This window comes from Tachyglossus aculeatus, chromosome X1 (genome assembly GCF_015852505.1).
Source record: "Tachyglossus aculeatus isolate mTacAcu1 chromosome X1, mTacAcu1.pri, whole genome shotgun sequence".
In the NCBI taxonomy this organism is placed as follows: Eukaryota; Metazoa; Chordata; class Mammalia; order Monotremata; family Tachyglossidae; genus Tachyglossus; species Tachyglossus aculeatus.
This window is the reverse complement of record NC_052101.1, coordinates 34,603,806-34,627,592: the sequence shown is the minus strand read 5'-3', so window position 1 is coordinate 34,627,592 and position 23,787 is coordinate 34,603,806. Positions and strand designations below refer to the sequence as shown.

The following is a 23,787-nucleotide window of genomic DNA, read 5'->3' as shown; positions in this document are numbered from 1 at the left end:
CCCTCATCTGTAAAATGGGAGTGAAGATTGTGAGCCTATTATTATTATTATTATTCTCCGTGCCTCAGTTCCCTCATCTGTAAAATGGGGGGGGGGTGAAGACTGTGAGCCATTATTATTATTATTATTATTATTTATTATTCTCTGTGCCTCAGTTCCCTCATCTGTAAAATGGGGGGTGAAGACTGTGAGCCCCCCGTGGGAAAAGCCTGTAACCTCCCCGGCGCTTGGAACAGTGCTTTGCGCATAGTAAGCGCTTAAAAATACCATTATCATTATTATTATTATTATCATTATTATTATTATTATTATTCTCTGTGCCTCAGTTCCCTCATCTGTAAAATGGGAGTGAAGATTGTGAGCCTATTATTATTATTATTATTCTCCGTGCCTCAGTTCCCTCATCTGTAAAATGGGGGGGGGGTGAAGACTGTGAGCCATTATTATTATTATTATTATTTATTATTCTCTGTGCCTCAGTTCCCTCATCTGTAAAATGGGGGGGTGAAGACTGTGAGCCCCCCGTGGGAAAAACCTGTAACCTCCCCGGCGCTTGGAACAGTGCTTTGCACATAGTAAGCGCTGAACAAATACTATTATTATTATTATTAATTATTATTATTATTATTATTATTCCGGCGACAAGCGAGCGCGCCCCCCGCCCGCTCCGCCCGCCTCGCCCTTTCTGTCGTCGGGCGCTCGGTGGGCGGGGCCGGGAGGCGACGGACAGCGGGTCCGGCCTATGGGAGCGCGGGGCGGTGCGGGAGTCCCCGCCCACCGCGCGGGGGCAGCCAATGGGGAGGGCGGGGGGCGGGACTTCCGCCGTCCTCAAGGGGGAGGAGGAGGAGGGCGGCTGAGGAGAGCGTCGCGCCGGCCGCCATGACGGCGCGCTGAGGGGGCGCGGTGGGAGGCCGCCTCCCGGCCGCGGCCCCGGGGACCCTCCCGTCGGACGGGGCCGGGGGGACGGGACGGCGGACCGATGAACGGCTTCGGACCGGAGGACGACAGCCGGGAAGGGACCGCCGCCATCGCCGCCGCCCTCATCCCCTCCGCCGCCGCCATCGCCGTCCCCCCCGTCGCCGCCGCCGGCCAGACCTGCTGCCTCATCGAGGACGGGGACCGCTGCCTCCGACCCGCAGGAAACGCCTCCTTCAGCAAGAGGATCCAGAAGAGCATCTCCCAGAAGAAGCTCAAGCTGGACATCGAGAAAACCGTCAGTGTCCCCCCACACACACACACACACAATATTTATTTATTTTATTTGTACCTATCTATCCTATTTATTTTACTTTGTTAGTATGTTTGGTTTTGTTCTCCGTCTCCCCCTTTTAGACTGTGAGCCCACTGTTGGGTAGGGACCGTCTCTATATGTTGCCAGCTTGTACCGCCCAAGCGCTTAGTCCAGTGCTCTGCACACAGTAAGCGCTCAATAAATACGATCGATGATATTAATGTCTTTTTCCCCCTGTAGACTGGAACTCGCGGTCTTGATCCCCATTTTACAGACGGGGGAACTGAGGCTCAGAGAAGTTAAGTGACTTGCCCGAGGTCACACAGCAGGCATGTGGCAGGTCCACGAGGCCGGCAGCAGGGTAGCGGGAGCCACTCTATTTCTCCGAGCTGCGCATTCGGATGGATATTTATTACTCTATTTATTTATTTATTTTACTTGTACATATCTATCCTATTTATTTTACTTTGTTAGTATGTTTGGTTTTGTTCTCCGTCTCCCCCTTTTAGACTGTGAGCCCGCTGTTGGGTAGGGGCTGTCTCTATATGTTGCCAATTTGTACTTCCCAAGCGCTTAGTACAGTGCTCTGCACACAGTAAGCGCTCAATAAATACGATTGATGATATTAATGTCTTTTTCCCCCTGTAGACTGTAACTCACGGTCTTGATCCCCATTTTATTTATTTATTATTTATTTATTTTACTTGTACATTTCTATCCTATTTATTTTATTTTGTTAGTCTGTTTGGTTTTGTTCTCTGTCTCCCCCTCTTAGACTGTGAGCCCACTGTTGGGGAGGGACCATCTCTATATGTTGCCAGCTTGTACCGCCCAAGCGCTTAGTCCAGTGCTCTGCACATAGTAAGCGCTCAGTAAATACGATCGGTGATATTAATGGCTTTTTCCCCCTGTGGACTGTAACTCACGGTCTTGATCCCCATTTTACAGATGGGGGAACTGAGGCTCAGAGAAGTTAAGTGACTTGCCCGAGGTCACACAGTAGACATGTGGCAGATCCACGAGGCCGGCAGCAGGGTAACGGGAGCCACTCTATTTCTCCGAGCTGCGCATTCGGATGGATATTTATTACTCTATTTATTTATTTATTTATTTTACTTGTACATATCTATCCCATTTATTTTATTTTGTTAGTATGTTTGGTTTTGTTCTCCGTCTCCCCCTTTTAGACTGTGAGCCCACAGTTGGGTAGGGACTATCTCTCGATGTTGCCAACTTGTCCTTCCCAAGCGCTTAGTCCAGTGCTCTGCACACAGTAAGCGCTCAATAAATACGATCGATGATATTAATGTCTTTTTCCCCCTGTAGACTGTAACTCACGGTCTTGATCCCCATTTTATTATTTATTTATTTATTTATTTTACTTGTACATTTCTATCCTATTTATTTTATTTTGTTAGTCTGTTTGGTTTTGTTCTCTGTCTCCCCCTCTTAGACTGTGAGCCCACTGTTGGGTAGGGACTGTCTCTATATGTTGCCAACTTGTCCTTCCCAAGCGCTTAGTACAGTGCTCTGCACATAGTAAGCGCTCAATAAATACGATTGATTGATTGATTGATTTTACAGATGGGGGAACTGAGGCTCAGAGAAGTTAAGTGACTTGCCCGAGGTCACACAGCAGGCATGTGGCAGGTCCACGAGGCCGGCAGCAGGGTAACGGGAGCCACTCTATTTCTCCGAGCTGCGCATTCGGATGGATATTTATTACTCTATTTATTTATTTTACTTGTACATATCTATCCTATTTATTTTATTTTGTTAGTCTGTTTGGTTTTGTTCTCTGTCTCCCCCTTTTAGACTGTGAGCCCACTGTTGGGTAGGGACTGTCTCTATGTGTTGCCAGCTTGTACCGCCCAAGCGCTTAGTCCAGTGCTCTGCACACAGTAAGCGCTCAATAAATACGATTGATGATATTAATGTCTTTTTCCCCCTGTAGACTGTAACTCACGGTCTTGATCCCCATTTTACAGACGGGGGAACTGAGGCTCAGAGAAGTTAAGTGACTTGCCCGAGGTCACACAGCAGGCATGTGGCAGGTCCACGAGGCCGGCAGCAGGGTAACGGGAGCCACTCTATTTCTCCGAGCTGCGCATTCAGATGGATATTTATTACTCTATTTATTTATTTATTTATTTTACTTGTACATATCTATGCCATTTATTTTATTTTGTTAGTATGTTTGGTTTTGTTCTCTGTCTCCCCCTTTTAGACTGTGAGCCCACTGTTGGGGAGGGACCATCTCTATATGTTGCCAGCTTGTACCGCCCAAGCGCTTAGTCCAGTGCTCTGCACATAGTAAGCGCTCAGTAAATACGATCGGTGATATTAATGTCTTTTTCCCCCTGTGGACTGTAACTCACGGTCTTGATCCCCCATTTTACAGACGGGGGAACTGAGGCTCAGAGAAGTTAAGTGACTTGCCCGAGGTCACACAGCAGGCATGTGGCAGATCCACCGGCAGCAGGGTAACGGGAGCCACTCTATTTCTTCGAGCTGCGCATTCGGATGGATATTTATTACTCTATTTATTTATTTTACTTGTACATATCTATCCTGTTTATTTTATTTTGTTAGTCTGTTTGGTTTTGTTCTCTGTCTCCCCCTCTTAGACTGTGAGCCCACTGTTGGGTAGGGACCGTCTCTATATGTTGCCAGCTTGTCCTTCTCAAGCGCTTAGTCCAGTGCTCTGCACACAGTAAGCGTTCAATAAATACGATTGATGATATTAATGTCTTTTTCCCCCTGTAGACTGTAACTCACGGTCTTGATCCCCATTTTACAGACGGGGGAACTGAGGCTCAGAGAAGTTAAGTGACTTGCCCAAGGTCACACAGCAGACATGTGGCAGATCCATGAGGCCGGCAGCAGGGTACCGGGAGCCACTCTATTTCTCCGAGCTGCGCCTTCGGATGGATATTTATTACTCTATTTATTTATTTATTTTACTTGTACACATCTATCCTATTTATTTTATTTTGTTAGTCTGGTTTTGTTCTCTGTCTCCCCCTTTTAGACTGTGAGCCCACTGTTGGGTAGGGACTGTCTCTATGTGTTGCCAACTTGTACTTCCCAAGCGCTTAGTCCAGTGCTCTGCACACAGTAAGCGCTCAATAAATACGATCGATGATATTAATGTCTTTTTCCCCATGTAGACTGGAACTCGCGGTCTTGATCCCCATTTTACAGATGGGGGAACTGAGGCTCAGAGAAGTTAAGTGACTTGCCCAGGGTCACACAGCAGGCATGTGGCAGATCCACGAGGCCGGCAGCAGGGTAACGGGAGCCACTCTATTTCTCCGAGCTGCGCATTCGGATGGATATTTATTACTCTATTTATTTATTTATTTTACTTGTACATATCTATCCTATTTATTTTATTTTGTTAGTCTGTTTGGTTTTGTTCTCTGTCTCCCCCTTTTAGACTGTGAGCACGCTGTTGGGTAGGGACTGCCTCTCGATGTTGCCAATTTGTCCTTCCCAAGCGCTTAGTACAGTGCTCAGCACACAGTAAGCGCTCAATAAATACGATTGATGATATTAACGTCTTTTTCCCCCTGTAGACTGTAACTCATGATCTTAATCCCCATTTTACAGATGTGGGAACTGAGGCTCAGAGAAGTTAAGTGACTTGCCCAGGGTCACACAGCAGACATGTGGCAGATCCACGATGCCGACAGCAGGGTAACGGGAGCCACTCTATTTCTCCGAGCTGCGCATTCGGATGGATATTTATTACTCTATTTATTTATTTATTTTACTTGTACATATCTATCCTATTTATTTTATTTTGTTAGTATGTTTGGTTTTGTTCTCTGTCTCCCCCTTTTTAGACTGTGAGCCCACTGTTGGGTAGGGACTGTCTCTAGATGTTGCCAATTTGTACTTCCCAAGCGCTTAGTACAGTTCTCTGCACATAGTAAGCGCTCAATAAATGCGATTGATTGATTGATCCAGCCCCGCATTCGCCCGGTCCTATTTATTGGGCACTCACTGTGTGCTGAGCGCTTGGGAAGTTCGTTCATTCAGTCGTATTTAGTGGGCGCTGACTGTGGGCAGAGCACTGGGCTGAGCGCGCAAGTTGGCAACGGATAGAGGCGGTCCCGACCCAACAGCGGGCTCACAGTCTCTTCATTCAGTCGTATTTATTGGGCGCTTACTGTGTGCAAGGCACTCACTGGACTGAGCGCTTGGGAAGTTCATTCATTCAGTCATATTTAGTGGGCGCTGACTGTGTGCAGAGCACTGGACTGAGCGCGCAAGTTGGCAACAGATTGAGACGGTCCCGACCCAACAGCAGGCTCACTGTGTATTCATTCAGTCGTATTTATTGGGCGCTGACTGTGTGCAAGGCACTGGACTGAGCGCTTGGGAAGTTCATTCAGTCGTATTTAGTGGGCGCTGACTGTGTGCAGAGCACTGGACTGAGCGCACAAGTTGGCAACAGATAGAGGCGGTCCCGACCTAACAGCGGGCTGGCTCACTGTCTATTCATTCAGTCGTATTTATTGGGCGTTTACTGTGTGCGGAGCACTGGACTGAGCGCTTGGGAACGTACAGGTTGGCAACAGATAGAGGCGGTCTTGACCCAACAGCGGGCTCACAGTCTCTTCATTCAGTCGTATTTATTGGGTGCTTACTGTGTGCGGAGCACTGGACTGAGCGCTTGGGAAGTTCATTCATTCAGTCGTATTTATTGGGCGCTGACTGTGTGCAGAGCACTGGGCTGAGTGCTTGGGAAGTTCATTCATTCAGTCGTATTTAGTGGGCGCTGACTGTGTGCAGAGCACTGGACTGAGCGCTTGGGAACGTACAGGTTGGCAACAGATAGAGGCAGTCCCGACCCAACAGCGGGCTCACAGTCTGTTCATTGAGTCGTATTTATTGGGCGCTTACTGTGTGTAGAGCACTGGACTGAGCACTTGGGAAGCTCATTCATTCAGTCGTATTTAGTGGGCGCTGACTGTGTGCGGAGCACTGGACTGAGCGCGCAAGTTGGCAACAGATAGAGGCGGTCCCGACCCAACAGCGGGCTCACAGTCTGTTCATTCAGTTGTATTTATTGGGCGCTTACTGTGTGCGGAGCACTGGACTGAACGCACAAGTTGGCAACAGATAGAGGTGGTCCCGACCCAACAGCAGGCTCACAGTCTGTTCATTCAGTCGTATTTATTGGGCGCTGACTGTGTGCGGAGCACTGGACTGAGCGCTTGGGAAGTTAATTCATTCAGTCGTATTTAGTGGACGCTGACTGTGTGCGGAGCACTGGGCTGAGCGCTTGGGAAGTTCATTCATTCAGTCGTATTTAGTGGACGCTGACTGTGTGCGGAGCACTGGACTGGGCACACAAGTTGGCAACAGATAGAGGCGGTCCCTACCAAACAGCGGGCTCACTGTTCATTCAGTCGTATTTATTGGGCGCTGACTGTGTGCAGAGCACTGGACTGAGCGCTTGGGAAGTTCATTCATTCAGTCGTATTTAGTGGGCGCTGACTGTGTGCGGAGCACTGGACTGAGCGCACAAGTTGGCAACAGATAGAGGCGGTCCCTACCAAACAGTGGGCTCACTGTTCATTCAGTCGTATTTATTGGGCGCTGACTGTGTGCAAGGCACTGGACTGAGCGCTTGGGAAGTTCATTCATTCAGTCGTATTTATTGGGCGCTGACTGTGTGCGGAGCACTGGACTGAGCTCTTGGGAAGTTCATTCATTCAGTCGTACTTATTGGGTGCTGACTGTGTGCAGAGCACTGGACTGAGCGCTTGGGAACGTACAAGTTGGCAACAGATAGAGGCGGCCCCGACCCAACAGCGGACTCACAGTCTGTTCATTCAGTCGTATTTATTGGGCGCTCACTGTGTGCAGAGCACTGGACTGAGAGCTTGGGAAGTTCATTCATTCAGTCGTATTTATTGGGCACTGACTGTGTGCAGAGCACTGGACTGAGCGCTTGGGAAGTTCATTCATTTAGTCTGTGTGTAGAGCTCTGGACTGAGCGCACAAGTTGGCAACAGATAGAGGCGATCCCTACCCAACAGCGGGCTCACAGTCTTGTTCATTCAGTCGTATTTATTGGGCGCTGACTGTGTGCAAGGCACTGGACTAAGTGCTTGGGAAGTACAAGCCGGCAGCAGATAGAGACGGTCCCGACTCATTCTAATCCCGGCTCCGCCGCTTGTCAGCTGTGTGACTTTGGACAAGTCACTTCCCTGAGCTTCAGTTCCCTCATCTGGAAAATGGGGATGAAGACTGTGAGCCCCCCATGGGACAACCTGATCACCTTGTATCTCCCCCAGCGCTTAGAACAGGGCTTTGCACATAGTAGAGAAGCATTGTGGCTCAGTGGAAAGAGCACGGGCTTTGGAGTCAGAGGTCAGGGGTTCAAGTCCCGGCTCCGCCAATTGTCAGCTGTGTGACTTTGGGCAAGTCACTTAACTTCTCTGGGCCTCAGTTATCTCATCTGTAAAATGGGGATTAAGACTGTGAGCCCCCCGTGGGACAACCTGATCACCTTGTAACTTCCCCAGCGCTTAGAACAGTGCTTTGCACATAGTAAGCGCTTAATAAATGCCCTTATTATTATTATTAGTAAGCGCTTAATAAATGTCATCATTATTATTATTATTATTATTATCCCCACTCCCCGTCCAGCCTCAACACGGCTCCTTCCTTCCTTCCTTCCTTCCTTCCTTCCTTCCTACCTTCCTTCCTTCCTTCCTTCCTGCCGTCATTCCTTCCGCTCTCCCTCCCTCCCTTCCTCCCCCCCTCCCCTAATTCATTCAGTTCCATCGTATTGATTGAGTGCAGACTGTATGCAGAGCACTGGACTAAGCACTTATTTTTTATATAACTGACAAGTTACGGAGCCAGGATTAGAACCCAAGACCTCTGACTCCCAAGCCCGTTCTCTTTCCACAGAGCCACGCTGAGTTGGTGATCAGAACCACTTTAGAGCCCAGGCTTGGGAGTCAGAGGTTGTGGGTTCTAATCCCGGCACCATCACTTGTCAGCTGTGGGACTTCGGGCAAGTCACTGCTCCGAGCTTCAGTTACCTCATCTGTAAAATAGGGATTAAGACTGTGAGCCCCACGTGGGACAGCCTGATTATCTTGTATGAACCCCAGCGCTTCGAACAGTGCTAGGCACATAGTAAGCGCTTAACAAATACTATCATTATTATTAATCCTGCTAAGGAAGAGCAGAGTGGACCTGGTCCCAAGGAAGGGACTCAAATGTTATCAGGGCTGCGGAGGAGATGGCTCTTGCATCAGTAAGGCCCCCACTAGACTGTAAACCCGTTGTGGACAGTGATGGTCCACCAAATGTATTGTATTGCATCCTCCAAGTGCTTAGTCCAGTGCTCTGCATACCATCTATCCACTCTATTATATTGCATCCTCAGTGTTGTGCGTACAGTAAGCGCTCAGTAAATACTCTTGATTGATCCACGGTAATAGCGTCTGTTATATTTTGACAGACAGGGCAGAGACCCATAAAATCAGTTATGAAGGCTGTTGATAAGAGGGACAAGGTTTAAATTCATTTGATCATATTTACTGAGCACTTACTGTGTGCAGAGCACTGTACTAAGCGCTTATGTAATTATCATTTCCTACTATTCATTACCAGGAACTTTGTAGGGTAGCTGACACTCCCAAACGATTGATATGCTGACGTTTTAAATGAAGAATGAAGTCAAGCTTCTTTTTGAGTTTTCTTTTTTTTTCCCTATTGGTTGATATTTCACAGATTTTTTCTACACAACTAAAGAATTTGGAGACGGTTGGCTGTCAAACATCAATAGCAGAAACACTGCCACATTCTACCGCGATCGGTAGCAAGGTGGTCAATCTGAGATTTTTAGACTTGCTTTTATTTAACAGGGAATGGAGCCTTTACTCTTGAATGCTTTCGTTCAAGAGCCAAGAGTTACCTATCCCCTGGTTTGGGATTCATGGACCAAGCCTAGTTATCTGCCATCTTCGCATTCTTGGCATCGTTTCCCCATTTATAAAATCTGACTGGAGATTGATATTCCCTCACTTGTGAGGTTTAGTAAATTAATAATTGGAAAGCACCTTTAGATTCTCGGTCGTTAAGTATCCCTGGGTGAGTAGCGCGGTGACTTGCTTTTAAGGTCCGCAGTTCAGTTCTAGCACTGAAGGTGTTGTCGACTTGAAGGCGTTGCCAATGACTGTGGATCTCAAGCTAAATCCACAGTAGTTCCTAGATATGAGTTACACAATACAGTAATAGGTATTGATTGACTCATTTTGAGGAACGTACAGTGGAGTTCATCTAAATGAAAAACACTGTAATGAGTTCTGTGTGGGTTTTGGTTTTATCAACTAATTGTGAGCATTCACTTGTAGTCTTAACAGATTACCGTTACCATGTTTTTAAAATCAAATATGCCCTTAAAAGAATCTTGATTTTTTTTTTAAATGCTTCCCATTTAGCCTATTGATTGAATAACTTCTGAACTATTTTACAGCAAGGATTTGAGGTAACCGACTCCAGTACAAAGTAAATATTTTACTGCGTTTTGGGAGCTTTTTACATTGCTATTGTTTAAAAGAAAACGCAGCAAACCAATAGCATTCCTAAAAGTACCTTCTGAAATGTTGCTTTCTAGGAGTGAATTCCCTAGCAACTTATGTAGCAAGGTGATGTCATTATTTCTGAAAGGGATTCTATTCAGTTCACAGTCAAGAATTTAATTTTAACTCACCGGCATCTTATAAAATCTAAATAGTACACATAATTGGGAAAGAATTCTTCCCAAAACAAAAGCTTCTGAATTCCAGAAAATTAACTTATGCTTATTAATAAATTACCAAATAGACAGGGTAATAAGTCAAAGCTGATTTTGAACTGTACCAGCAGTGTAATGTAGATGATCAGCCGATAGCTGTATTTCATTTCATGCTGGCTTTATCCTGTGGCTTATTAAAAAGTTAATGCTTCTTTTAAAAATGACTCCTATTAACATAACCCAGTTCTTTTCCCTTGAGAGATCTAAGCTCTGAATTTAAATTGAGCTGATCTGGCAGAGTCTAAAGCCGCATTTTTGAACCTTGCATCGAGACGGTCCCCTTGGTCTCAAAATTTCACCTTAAGCACACATTCCCCCCCCACCCCCAGTCCCTGCACACCTGTACAGCTCCCTTTATACCCATCCCTTGCTCTTCCCTTCACGCCCACATTTTCTTGCACACCCAGACACTCCCATAGCAGCTGGAGCCATTAAGACATGAAACTGTTTTTGCTTCTCCTGTTGTCCCCTGCTGCTTCTGGGGATGCAGGCCACTTTATGCTGTGCCCCCGGCAGGTTCTCGTCTTTCCTGCGGCTGCTGCTACTACTGTTATGGTTACTGCTGCGGCAGCGCTTCTTGCTGGACTCCCCCCGAGTCCTCATTTCAGCAAGGAGCCCAGTCAGAAGCAGTTCCGCAGTGGCAGGGTTTCCTCAATATCGAAATACTTCCAGTTGAAAATTCTAGTCTCTCAATCAGTCAGTGTTATTTATTCAGCACTTAGGATGTACAGAGCACTTGTGCGAAGTGCTTGGGAAAGTACAATATAGCAGAAGTGGCAGTCACTTTTCCTGCCCGTAATGAGCTTACAGTCTAGAGGAAGGGGAATCTAGTGGGAAGAATGCTGAACTGAGAGTGAGGGGACCTGTGTGCTTCACTCAGCTCTGCCAAAAGGTTTTGTGACCTGGGTTGGGTCCCTTGATTTCTCTGAGGTTCAATTTCTCATTCAGTAAATTGGGAATGTCTTCACAAGGATGTTGGCAGAGAATGAACACGTAACAGCTTCCAAGCTCCCCTGAAAGAAAATACAAAACGATATTACTGCATGTTAACATCAGATTTTTGCCAACTTTATTGCTATCACCTGGGTCTCGAGAATACTCCCAGTTGTGCTAGAGTTTGTATTTTCAGTTACAGAATTTAGATACAAATTTTGAGAGCGTAGAGAGAGAGAGAGCGGAGAGACTCCGCTCTCTCATTCACCCCTCACATCCAAGCCGTCACCAAAACCTGCTGGTCTCAGCTCTGCAGCATTGCCAAGATCCGCCCTTTCCTCTCCATCCAAACCGCTACCCTGCTCGTTCAAGCTCTCATCCTGTCCCATCTGGACTACTGCATCAGCCTTCTCTCAGATCTCCCATCCTCATGTCTCTCCCCACTTCAATCCATACTTCATGCTGCTGCCCAGATTGTCTTTGTCCAGAAACGCTCTGGGCATGTTACTGTCCTCCTCAAAACTCTCCAGTGGCTACCAATCAATCTGCGCATCAGGCAGAAACTCCTCACCCTGGGCTTCAAGGCTGTCCATCACCTCGCCCCCTCCTATCTCACCTCCCTTCTCTCCTTCTGCAGCCCAGCCCGCACCCTCCGCTCCTCCGTCGCTAATCTCTTCACCGTGCCTCGTTCTCGCCAGTCCCACCGTCGACTCCCGGCCCACGTCCTCCCCCTGGCCTGGAATGCCCTCCCTCTGCCCATCCGCCAAGCTAGCTCTCTTCCTCCCTTCAAGGCCCTACTGAGAGCTCACCTCCTCCAGGAGGCCTTCCCAGACTGAGCCCCCTCCTTCCTCTCCCCATCGCCCCCCTCTCCATCTCCCCCGTCTTACCTCCTTCCCTTCCCCACAGCACCTGTATATATGTATAGATGTTTGTACATATTTATTACTCTATTTATTTTACTTGTACATATCTATTCTATTTATTTCATTTTGTTAATATGTTTGGTTTTGTTCTCTGTCTCCCCTTCTAGACTGTGAGACCACTGTTGGGTAGGGACTGTCTCTATATGTTGCCAACTTATACTTCCCAAGCGCTTAGTACAGTGCTCTGCACACAGTAAGCGCTCAATAAATACTATTGATTGATTGACTGATATAAAATAATGGGTGAATTAGGGAATATTCTTGCCACAAAACAAGATTGTTTGAAGTTAGCCAGGTTCTTTTGCCAGTCCTGTTGGAACATATATAAAAAGTGACTTTTCCTGCATTGGACATCCCACTGCAAGATGCTTGGGTGACAAGAAAAACTGTCTTTTGATTCTTAAAAATTGTTCAGGAGCCATCATTTTATCTAATAAGGAATTCCAGGTCCTGATAATAAATACCCAGTTTCAAGGGAAATGCATGCAAATTTATTGTATACTTATTTTATCTAAAATGTGTAATTCGGAAACTGTACTCAGTTTCATTCCAAAATGCCCAACTGCAAAATGGAGGGAAGAATATTAGTGTAACATCTACTTTAGTGTGAACATTGGGAAGTACCCTAATTTTAGGCCGTTCATTTTTGTATAGACCTTGTCGCTAATGCTGACATTCTTTGCTAAGAGCTTATGTGTGTCACCATAAGTGCTGCTGCTTCAGTCTGTAGAAGCCTTGAGCTGTATTTTTTGCATCAGTTTTTGTTTTCCCCCTAAAAGCAAATGTAAAATTCACCATAATGATCAGGCTCAAATTCAGCTCAAGATCAGTCAGTCAGTGGTATTTGTTGAGCACTTCCTGTGTGCAGAACACTGTACTAAGCACTTGGAAGAGTACAATGCAACAGAGTTGGGAGTCACATTCCCTGCCCACAAGGAGCTCACATCTAGAGAAGTCAGAATTGTGAGGTTGCACATTTCTTGGTAATCTGTTTGTGATACCACACCTGTAAAAGTTTATGCCCAAGTTACCAGTGAAGGTTCCAAATCATCTTTCTGATGATCAGTTGCTTAGGTGCCAAAGAGACCATTTATGGCATTGGAAATTGTAGCTTAATTTTCCCCTTTCCTGTCTTCCAGGTAAGGCACCTTTATATCTGTGATTTCCATAAAAATTTCATCCAGAGCGTACGAAATAAAAGGAAGAGAAAGACCAGTGATGATGGAGGTGATTCCCCTGAGCACGAAACAGATGTCCCAGAGGTAAATGAGCGTTGCTTACTTCCATGACCAGGATTTCTTGGACTCCATTTGATCGATCACTCGACTCACCGAAAGTCTAACTCTAAAACCCATATAGCTTTCCCATCTCAGGATGGAAACATTCATGGGCTAACCAGCTTCGTTTCATTTTATTAAAACTATAACTTCTTGTTTTAAATATGAAAGAAAAAACCATTCAGGAGGGATTTTAACATCCTGCCTGTATAGGTTTTTATAGCAAAAATAATAAATGGAAAGAATACATTAGGCAAATCTGGACTTCAGGCTTGATTTCTGCTTTGGTGTGGTGCACATACTGGAACCTCGGGCCCAGACTGAGAAAAAAATCATGATGCTTTTTGATATAATTCATCCTGATTGAAAGGTAAAGATTCAAGATCTTTGGGGAGGTCCTATCACAAAAGCTTTCCTAAAGCTCTGAATTTTTCCCTTTAATGTTGAAGGCTGTGAGACTGTCCTTTGATAATGTTTTGTTGAGAATCTTTGCCATAGTTGATGGCACTGGTATCATTAGGAGAAGGTTTCTCCAACTAAGGACTCAACTTTCCTTAGAAATTCCAGCTTTTATCCAGGGAAGCCTAATAACCTTCGGGAAGGAGTATTGGATTTTTTTTCTTTCTAAATTGTTTTCACTTAAGTCTCAGCAAAAGTAGAGCCATAGAGTGTATGCTGAATATTCAGTGTATGAATTTTTCATAAGGCAGTTGCTTGTTAGCGCTCAGAGTGGAAATGACGATGCAGGAATGGAAAGTGTAGCCCGTCCTTTGTCTCCAGATTTAAAATAAATTTTTCAAACTATGTCTCTTATTTTTTACAGATTTTTTTTCAAAAAATAGTTTTGCAGTTGGTTGTTTAGTTTTGTTTTCTACATGAACTATCAAATGTGTTTCACAAACAAATCTAAGGAAAGCTTTGGGGTGGGGGAAAGGAAGGAATTTGTGGGGTCACATTTATCAGTATTTGTCATTATCATCTCGCTTGACCCCTGGGAGGTCCCTTTAGGCTAGGTCAAGGCAGCCAAACTTTCCCGGCCCTTGAATATTTCATTACTATGCAGTTCTCTAGTATTCTTGAATTAAAAAAGAAAAAAAAAATCTGCACAGTGACCCTACCTTAATACCTGTAACACTGACTGACTCCTGAGTTTTTAAGGAATGTTAAGAATTGAAATAGAGAGAAGGACTTGGGGATGATTTCTTCATTGTGCTTCTTCTCCAGGTGGATTTGTTCCAGTTGCAAGTGAACACCTTACGGCGTTACAAAAGGCATTACAAGCTGCAGACCAGACCAGGATTCAATAAGGCACAGTTAGCAGAAGTATGTAGGGGAGTTTACGTGGTTTGCTTTTTTAAAAAAAACTTTTATAAAGGAAAGAGAAAATAGTGGGCTTTCTAACTGTTGTCCATTTTTCCTTTCTGTGTGGTTTAAGTTTGTAAAGAACAGACTAGCATCACCAAGAGGATGCTGGTTTTGTGCTGTCGCCCGTGCCCCCCACCCCCGTCCCCAGGATCCCCTCCCTGCTCTGAGTGTTGTTCAGAGGTGAAGATGGGATCTAGGCCTAGCCCAGCCCTCACGTCAAACCTCCCTTCGTCACCAATACAGGGGCGGAAGGAGAGGGGGAAGAGAGCAAGAAGATTTTCAGAGATGGTTGTGACTCCAGTGGCTTCTCTTATCCACCCCTTTCAGGCAGCAATCTTGGACAGGGTATTAGAAGGTGAAGGAATGGAGTGAAAAGTTAAGGATGTACAAGAAAAAGTTGTCAGAGTTGGGTGGGACGACCTCGCTAATAGATGGATACCAAGGACAACCATCCCCAAAGAAACAGTAGCCTCAGTTCTCCTCTGACTTATGTATTTACTTTAGATTGGGACAGACAGCTATTGTGGGGTTAGGAAGCAATCTTCCAACATCATGTGTCTGTATAGAAAGCTCTGTTAGAAGAAAGAGTTGTGTGCGTGCAGATGATCAAGCGATGAGCCCTATATCGAGTTTTCCTTAACGTGGGGTTCGTCAAAGAACATAATCCCCGCGTTACAGGAGAAATGACTGTATTGGGTTTAGCACACCATCATCTGATCCAGTAATGACCCAAGTTATTCTTATGATTAGGGAAAAGCAGGAGTTAGGGTTCCCCTTTTTATACCCAAGTCAACCACCCCTCTCCCTCCCTGACTAGCTCTGTCCCTGCCTTTTGGGGTAGACATTGTTCTGACTGTCCCTTCTTCTTTCCTGATAAAGTTAAGTAGTGTTTGCCTTCTGCCTTGGAGCCTTAACATCATTTGAAACAAACAAAAAAACACATCGGCAGTTAAACAGCCCTGGATTTGCCGTCTTGCTCCCAGATCTATGTCATTTTTGTGAGTTTCCATTATTTCCCCTTTTAACTGAAAAAAATGGGCTGTGTTATTGTTTCTGATACACACTTCCGAGGATCATTTTAGCACCAATACTTTAAAAGCTGACAGCCCCATCATATTTTCATTAATTTTTTCCTACCTTTTTATCTCTTCTAAGGAAGTTGAACTCTTTTTTCTCTTAATCTGCCCAGGGATAGTATCCAAATAAACCGTAGGTGCTGTCAAACCTTTCCTGCCTTTTAGAAAATCTAGTTTTCCATTTATTCTTTCTGGAATCTTGGCAGGAGGGATCAGAGGAGATGAAGCAGGTAAAGTATCTGTATTCACTTGTAGAATACCCACCTAAAACGTTTAATAAATTATGGTGTTTTCCTTTATTATATTTCCCCAAGTATTTATCTTCTGCCAGAGAAATACCTGAATTCTAAATATTTAACTGACCCAGCTGGAAAGTAATATTAGCCTCTCAGAGATCTGTGCATCTCAGCACATTTCCAGAGAAGTGAAGGGGGTGAGGAGGGGATAGGCTGAGTTAATATGCAAAAATGATAATAATAATAATGATGGTATTTGTTAAGCGCTTACTATGTGCGAAGCACTGTTCTAAGTGCTGGGTGGATACAAGGTGATCAGGTTGTCCCACATGGGGCTCACAGTCTTCATCCCCATTTTACAGATGAGGTAACTGAGGCACAGAGAAGTGAAGTGACTTGCCCAAGGTCACACAGCAGACAAGTGGCGGAACCGGGATTAGAATCCACGACCTCTGACTCCCAACCCCGTGCTCTTTCCACTGAGCCAAGCTGCTTCTCAGTGTCACTTATTATCTTGGAAACCGCTGGTGGAGAAAAATCTGCAGCTCCGTAAAGATCCTTTTATCCAGTTCCAGCATTTTGAGACCCTACCCTCTGTTTTGTTTTTTTCTTCCCGCTCCCATAGACTGTCAGCCGCCACTTCAGGAATATCCCTGTGAATGAAAAGGAGACCCTGGCTTACTTCATATACATGGTGAAGAGTAACAAAAGTAGGCTGGACCAGAAATCAGAGAGTAGCAAGCAGCTGGAGTGATGATGAGTCGGACTTTAAAGAAATTAAGGACAGGTGGTATCCGGCGCGTTGAAGCCAAGGAAGACTGTTAAATTTTAATGTAAATAATAATAATAATAAAAAATTAGTACGAATGATGGAATAATGTAAATCATTTTGGACAGAAGGAAGTGTTTTAACGATTCAGCATGTGTATCAAAGAAAGAGTTTCTTTTCATCTAAAGTCAATAATTGAACCCTAGGAAGAAATAAAGAGCAAAGCTATGTATTTCCAATTGTCACATTCACAGTGCAGTGCGTTAAAACCCTGATTACTTCTGGAGGTTTGGGGTCGAGGAGGTTGTCAATAAAACAAGCGATGGCATCGGACCCACCGCATGTCTGTGCCACAGCTCTGAAAGGGCAGAGTCAGTCAGTTGTATTTATTGAGCGCCTTTTGTGTGCAGAGCACTGTACTAAGCGCTGGGGAGAGTAGACTACCACAATAAGCAGAAGTCTCAGTTACAGACTGTGGTGCATGAGCGTGCATTCTGCCCAGGCCTCAGCCAGTGCTCACTGGAGGGACTATACTTGGCCACGTCCTCCCAATTCATCCTTCTTCATTAATGACTTTGAAACGGGTTTCGACACTCGGGGTAATACAAAAAGGAAAAATGGGAGCAGGCCCAGCCACCCTTTCTGTCTCTGACAGGAGCCTACTTGTTAATTGCTGTGAGGTTTTTCTAAGTGGCTTCCAATTTTCCTGATTTGCTATTGCAGGAGTGAAGGAGTGAATCTTTAAAGTGGAAACCATTCAAATTTAAGTTGGAATTCCAAATCCGGCTTTTAAATTCATTTAATGATGTCTCTCAAAGTCTAGGTAGTTTAGTGTTTATGTTAGCTGACATCTTGTACCGCATAACATTCCCTATTAGGGAAAACCAAGGGTAAAGCCTTGGGCTTTGGGGCAAAATACCTTCAGGGATTTGGGGGCTTGTTTGTTTGGCTTTTCTTTAAAAGGAAGGTTTTGGTTTTCTTGTGCTTGTGGGGAGAGGGGATGTCTAGTGCTTAGGTGACTTTTGCCTAGGACCTTCGGGTGGAATAATGATGTAAGGGTCCTTCCACTTCTTGTCAGTGCCATCTTTCTCCCTGGTTGAAAGGCCACATTTGATTTAAATGTGTTTTGTTCAGCCTTAAATAATAAGGTCATCTTTCCCCACGCCTGATGGTCACAAAATGTCTAACGTGGCAAATATAGGCCCTGACAGGTAAGAAACAGAGCCCTGCAAAATATTTGGGGGACAAGTATGTGGCATAACCATGCTTAAAGTGCATGTTTAGAAGCTCCAAGCATTTTAAATAGTTGTAAATGAGTGTATATAGAATGTATTGTCCTTTTAATCTTGAGAATCTTATGTTACCAGCCCAGAAGAGATGGGGGACTTTGTGCTCTGAGGGTTTTCATTCATTCTAATTTGGTGTATATTTCAAGAAGCTCTCCCTATTTATATCTCGAGGTCTCAGGTGAGGTACCGGGAAGGGTCGGTAGAGTATATTTTACATTTGAAAGATAAACAGGTATTCTTACTGTTTTGAAACAACCTATTAATGAGGCTGGGCCCTTTCCTGAAAGGACGAACTAAAAGCCCATAGCAGTTAAATGCTGATGTCGTATTATCATTGCCTTGAGGATATGTTCGTGCACTGCACAGTTCAGTTAATGGGAACTTTGGCCTCTAAGAATAGACTCTACCTGCCCTCTGGGGGAAAAGTACAGAATAAAATTCTTTCTTTCTCATTCCTAAACCAAAATTGTGACCATGTCACTGTTTGAACAGCTAATCCTGTTTTCTCCTTTACAGTAACCACACATTTCTTCAAGAAACTTGGTGGCAGAATCCATCTGTTCAGGCGTATTTGTAGGAATGCCTTTTGTTCTAAAGGGAAACTTGGGAAAACCCTTCATCACAAGCAGCCAAATGCAACACACAATGATTTGCTGCCTTCATTCTCAAAACAATTCTTTTTTAAAAGTGTTTTGGAGAAGATCTTTAAGCCAGGTCTTTAACTGGAGTTCATAAATAATAGTGGTTAGAAAGAGAATATGAAAATTTCAGACCTTTTGGGTTTCTGATACCCAAGACCTGTTGTTTTATTGTAGGTGTTCAGCATCTCTACTTCTTAAAAATGGTCAAACATAGGAATTTTCAGTTAGGGGTGACCTGGTTTCCAGAGAGATGTCATTCTTTAACAGCTACAACCTCACATTGCATCCATCATTTTTTGTAACTTCAGACTTTATTGATCCACCTGTCTTTTGAGGATACTACTCTTATAAGCATACGTTTTTGAACCTTCCAGTAGTAAACCCAAGAAAACTTGATCTTTGTGTGAAATGGCATTTTATTTAGCTCTCACGTAGAATTGCAGTTTTTGGTTCAAGCATTATACACTGTAAATTTCCCTGAGGTAAAATGAGTGACTTGGCAGAGCCCTAAATTTCCCTGTATGAAACTGTTATAGTGAAAGTTACATTTAACAGCAAGAAAAAAAAACTTTAATACAGGATTGGGGATGGGATATTGCCCAGAATGGTGTTTTTTTTAAGAATTTTTCTTGATTTTAATCCATTGGAAAAAATATTTTCTTTAATTGTGATTGAGCCAAAAGTCTAGATATTCTTGCCATTCCTACGTATTTGGCATTAACCTATCAAAGAATAGGTTTTAATGTTATCCATAGTTCAAATGTTATCCCTAACCTTGTTTAAAAACCTGGAAGTTTAACTTTTTATTTTGCAAAATAAAATAAAACTTTGATGATTAAAAATTTAGAATAGCTTCTGTGCAATTCCATTCCTGAATTCTCACGTATTCACGTAAGTTTGCATGGGCTCTACAGTATATCTGGTGCCTCGTAGGTGGAATCAGTGTGATTCTTGGAACAAATATCCAAATTTTTGGCCCAACTCTTGGTACTAACTGGACACTGACTGGTTAGACATCAGGAGAGGCATTAAAGTGTTCGATGATTTCTCCCCTTAAAGTATTTCTTTCAGGTTGGGGAAGCCTGCTGGGGAGGTAGTAGCCTCACCATCACTATTTTGGTTCTGCCTGGGAGAAGAGGCCAAGTAGCTTGGCTCCCTGCTGCGGAGGTAGGAAATCCCTGCAACAATATAAAGTTCTTTTCCCAAATTAAAGAGTCACATATGTCATGCCAAACCCAGTTCTCCACCCCTCCCCCATCCCCCTGCCCCCGATAACTTTAAAAAGCTTATTTTTGGAAGGTTTCAAAATGTACTGCTTACAAGGCAGCAGCAAAACGGCATTGAAAGTCACACCGACATGGGCTTGTAGGATGACTTTTTTTTTTTTTAATCTGAAAGGGTTGTATGTCCTGGAATCCAAAGCAGGCCACCATAAAACAGTTTAAGACTTTGCAGGAATCCAAAGAAATATCCAAAGCGGATGTGGTTCAAATGGAATGTTAGTTGACCTGACAAAATGGGTTGAGGAAATAGTCCCCAAGGGGCCCCAATTCCGTTTAGCAGTGAGTGTCTTATGCCAAGCGCAAGTATGAATGTCTGGGGAGAATTGTGCACTTTATGCCAATAGTGGTAGAGAATCCAGTGTTCTAAAGACACAGTTGAACCCTATTATTGCTAAAGGTAAGAAACTGCTGCATTGGATTTCTCTGTTTTTGACTTGTATTTTAGTTGCGCTTGTTTGAGTTGGGTTTTGAGTTGAGAAGAGTAAATATTAAATGCCACAGTTTCAGGCCATTGTGTTCCTAAAAATGATGGCCCTGTTACATTACTCTTCCCAACTGAAAGGCAAGTGGAGTCAGTGTCCTTTAACAGGTGGAAGACAAGAATCAATGGATGTAGCGTATTAGTGATTTTCCTGTTTCCGCGGATCAGCTTTTCCATTAAGGCTATAGTAGGGAAAGTTTGATTTAGTGTACCTAAAGGAAACCCCTCTGCTGCTTTCCCATGTCATTCTCCACTTACCATTCTGGGAAGAACTTTTCACTGTCAGTAGTATTATTGAATGCCATTATGACAGAGAACCGTACTAAGCATTTGAGCGAGTGAAATAGAGGTAGAAGACATAATCTCTGCCCTCCAGGAGCCTACAGACACACACAAAACAAGCACGATCCGTGTCTTAAAGTAACCTATTTATCCCAGAGTTAATTTTCTTTTTGGCCTTCATCTTGTCCGCACAGAGTATTGAGAAAAGATTAGCTGTTTAAGGGTAGTTTGGGTGGTGGTTTTTCTTAACTGCCTTATTAAAGAAACCAAGTGCTCCTTTCATTTCAGACCACCTTGTATTGTATTGGTCTTCTGCCAAATGCTTGGGATGATTTGTATTTTTAATTGTAACATAATTGTGTACTTTTGAGAAGCAATTCTAGTAAATTATAGTGAAACTGTTGAACCTCTTATTCTGAGAGAGCTGTAAGGAATGCTCTCCACTGTATATGCCGCCTTTAATGCTGTACTATCACCCAGATATTATTGACTGAGTTTCACTTTTAATAAATGATCTAATAATTAACAAGGTCAGGCTTTACTTTCTGTCTGAGACTCTCATGTTTTCATTCCTGATTTGGTTAGTGAATGGGTAGCGTGGTGCATAAGTAGCACTTTCATTACCTCTCCAAACCAGGGAACTACACAGTGATAACAGATTTGGGCTCCGTCGGAAAGCAGACAGGAAGAATCCTTCATCTTGACTAAAAGTGACCCCATATCTCATGTCTATAGACCAATTTTGAAGAAAAAGGGTGATGATATGGAGGCTCCAGAGAATATTGGTTGGGGGGATTAGGTATTTCCTATTTACTGTATCAGGGAACCCAAAGGTGATTGTGAGACACTAAAAGGGCAGAAGATTAAACTTGTGTATTATCAGAGAAGAAATAGTATTTTTGTTTTCTAGACATTATGGTCCTTTTCATTCCATGGATTGCCAAATGCTGTTCCATCGCCAAGTTCTTCAAATACCTTGTATGAACTCCCCTTTCTAAAACAGCAGCAGTGTGAGGGACTTGGGCCATATCGCCATTCGTCTCTCACGAATTCCCGAGCCCTCTTTGTTCCAACTTGGAAAGGGATCCTCTGCTAATCATAGGCCAAGCACACTGCTCAGGCAATGAACTGATGCTGCTGGATTAAAGTGGGCCACCTTCTTTGTGAGCCCTTCTCTGGTGCCCTTTACTCCCTGGTTTATTTCTATGTGATGCAGACACATGGAACCCCTTAAGTATTGGATCAGCAATGATTTTTCTCAGGTGACCAAATATAGACTTGTGAGCACAGGAACTAAAACACCAGGCAGAAATATACTTATGAAAAAGAGCCTAGAAAAATGGATGGCAAAAAGTAGGACAAATATCATGGCTACAATTAGAATGGAAACTCTTAGGAGGGCAAGTCCAGCCTCTTTTCCATGGTCCAGAAAGTGCCTAATGCAGTAGCTCACTCTGGAGAGCACTCAACTTGTTAATTGATAGGAATACTTGAGAAGCTTTTTAAACTTATGGCTCTTAGCACAGTGATAGTTCCTTTCTGCTGCAAATGGTTCAGTGTATCAGAACATCAAGGAAGTTCCAAACGTGTTTTAACACAGTGCAACAAGCAGCTATATGTCAGTATTGAATAGACTTGGCATTATCCTACCCATCTAGATTTACTGAAGTTTAATGAGGCTCAACCCGGCTTAGTAAACATTAGGGATTTTAAAGACTCATTAAGGCTTGTTATGAGACTTAAGGTTTAATGGAAGTTAAGTCATAGTCAGTCCTAGTTTTATCTTAACCAGGCTGATTTGGGGTTAAGGAGCCTTGAAATTCTACAGTTTAATGGGGGTTAATAAAGTTTCAAAGGTTAACCAAGAAGTGCATTACTTACACTAAGTTGTCTTATTAATAGAATTAAAAGTCTCACACTGTCATTGTGGTTTAATAAAGTTTATGTAAGATCAACAAGGCGGAAAAAGATCAGTGGCCGTAAAAGCTATCCAACACCTGAGGAGATTTTCAAATTCTCAATGGACCTTTTCAAGCCTTACACCGGTTTAATGAGGCTTAGTAGTGACAATGAACTTAATTATGTTTATCAGGCTAATTAGTAAGAAGGGTTAATGAGTGTAAGCAAAGCTAATGAGAATCTGAAAGACTTAACCATGCCTAACTAGATTTGATGAAACAAAATAAAATTTAACAATGGCTACCCAGATGGTAGTCAACCTTAATGAGAGTTAATGAGGCCTGCAAACGGAACATGAGTGAATCCATGATGCCCACCGATACTCACTGAAGTGTAAGGAGTGAATTGGGCTCATCCAAGGAAAAGCAGACTTAAGGGAGCTCTCAGCAACAGGACCCTGTTCGATGAAGTGGAGTGGAGCTCAAAAGATGTTAGGTTTACAAAGTATTGCCTTAGTTTAATCATTCCTAATCAGATTAACAGATGGAAATTTGGGGTTTCCGAGCCTCAGTGATTGTTGTAGAGGCCTGAAGAGTTAATTGAGTTTAATAGAGGTTAACAGGCTTCAATGTACTAACCGGATTTAACCAAACTTAATAAAGTTAAATTTGATTTTGACAAGCTGAAGGCAGCCAAGTGAGCTCTAGGGAAGGTGCTCCACCAGCTGATTTTGATTGCAGGCCTAGAAATAAGATGAGACGTTTTGAAGGTAAGCCTTTAACCATCCAAGCCAATTTTGTCAAGGCCTAAAAATAAATATAGATAGCTGCCCTTCATATGCAAAGATGACATTATTGAAATGTACCTATAGGTGCATGAGACTAAAAAGATATATGTGGAACCCACGTTACTGCCACATTGTGTACACAAAAAGATTGTCCTTTGTTGTGTTTGCTGTGGTGTTTTTTTGCAGTACCTAGAGCTGCCTGATGCTCTCGGCCCTTCCCCTTGGCTTTCCTAAACTGAACTTAACCTCTTATGGCTTGAGGTAAAGGACCACTTTTTCCCAGAAAATTTGGCAGACCCAGGGGGTGAAAAAGGGTCAAGGAAAGAGCATTCAGGAATCTAACCTCAGGCGGCCCAGTCTCCCGTTATTTAAAGGTATCCAGTTCAACAGGTGGTATGGGATGAAGGAATTATATCACAAAACTGGTGGTAGGTGGGTGTATGGGTGAGTTTAAAGCACTTTTAGTCTTTCATTAAGTCTCAAGT

General features: G+C 43.8%; 1 protein-coding gene across 1 annotated transcript; it reads left to right on the top strand.

Moving 5' to 3' along the window:
* The first annotated feature begins 880 nt into the window (after window positions 1-880).
* Window positions 881-21,157, top strand: SAP30L (SAP30 like). Its single transcript, XM_038740707.1, has 4 exons — window positions 881-1,213; window positions 13,057-13,179; window positions 14,419-14,517; window positions 16,497-21,157. Exons 1-4 carry the CDS (start codon window positions 980-982, stop codon window positions 16,623-16,625), a joined length of 585 nt encoding a protein of 194 aa, XP_038596635.1. The 5' UTR covers window positions 881-979; the 3' UTR covers window positions 16,626-21,157.
* The last annotated feature ends 2,630 nt before the right edge of the window (window positions 21,158-23,787 follow it).

Coding starts and splice junctions, on each gene's coding strand:
- SAP30L (XM_038740707.1), top strand. CDS start 980: ATGAACGGCTTCGGACCGGAGGACGACAGCCGGGAAGGGACCGCCGCC. Junction 13,180..14,418: donor ACGAAACAGATGTCCCAGAG/GTAAATGAGCGT, acceptor CTTCTTCTCCAG/GTGGATTTGTTCCAGTTGCA. Junction 14,518..16,496: donor ATAAGGCACAGTTAGCAGAA/GTATGTAGGGGA, acceptor CCGCTCCCATAG/ACTGTCAGCCGCCACTTCAG.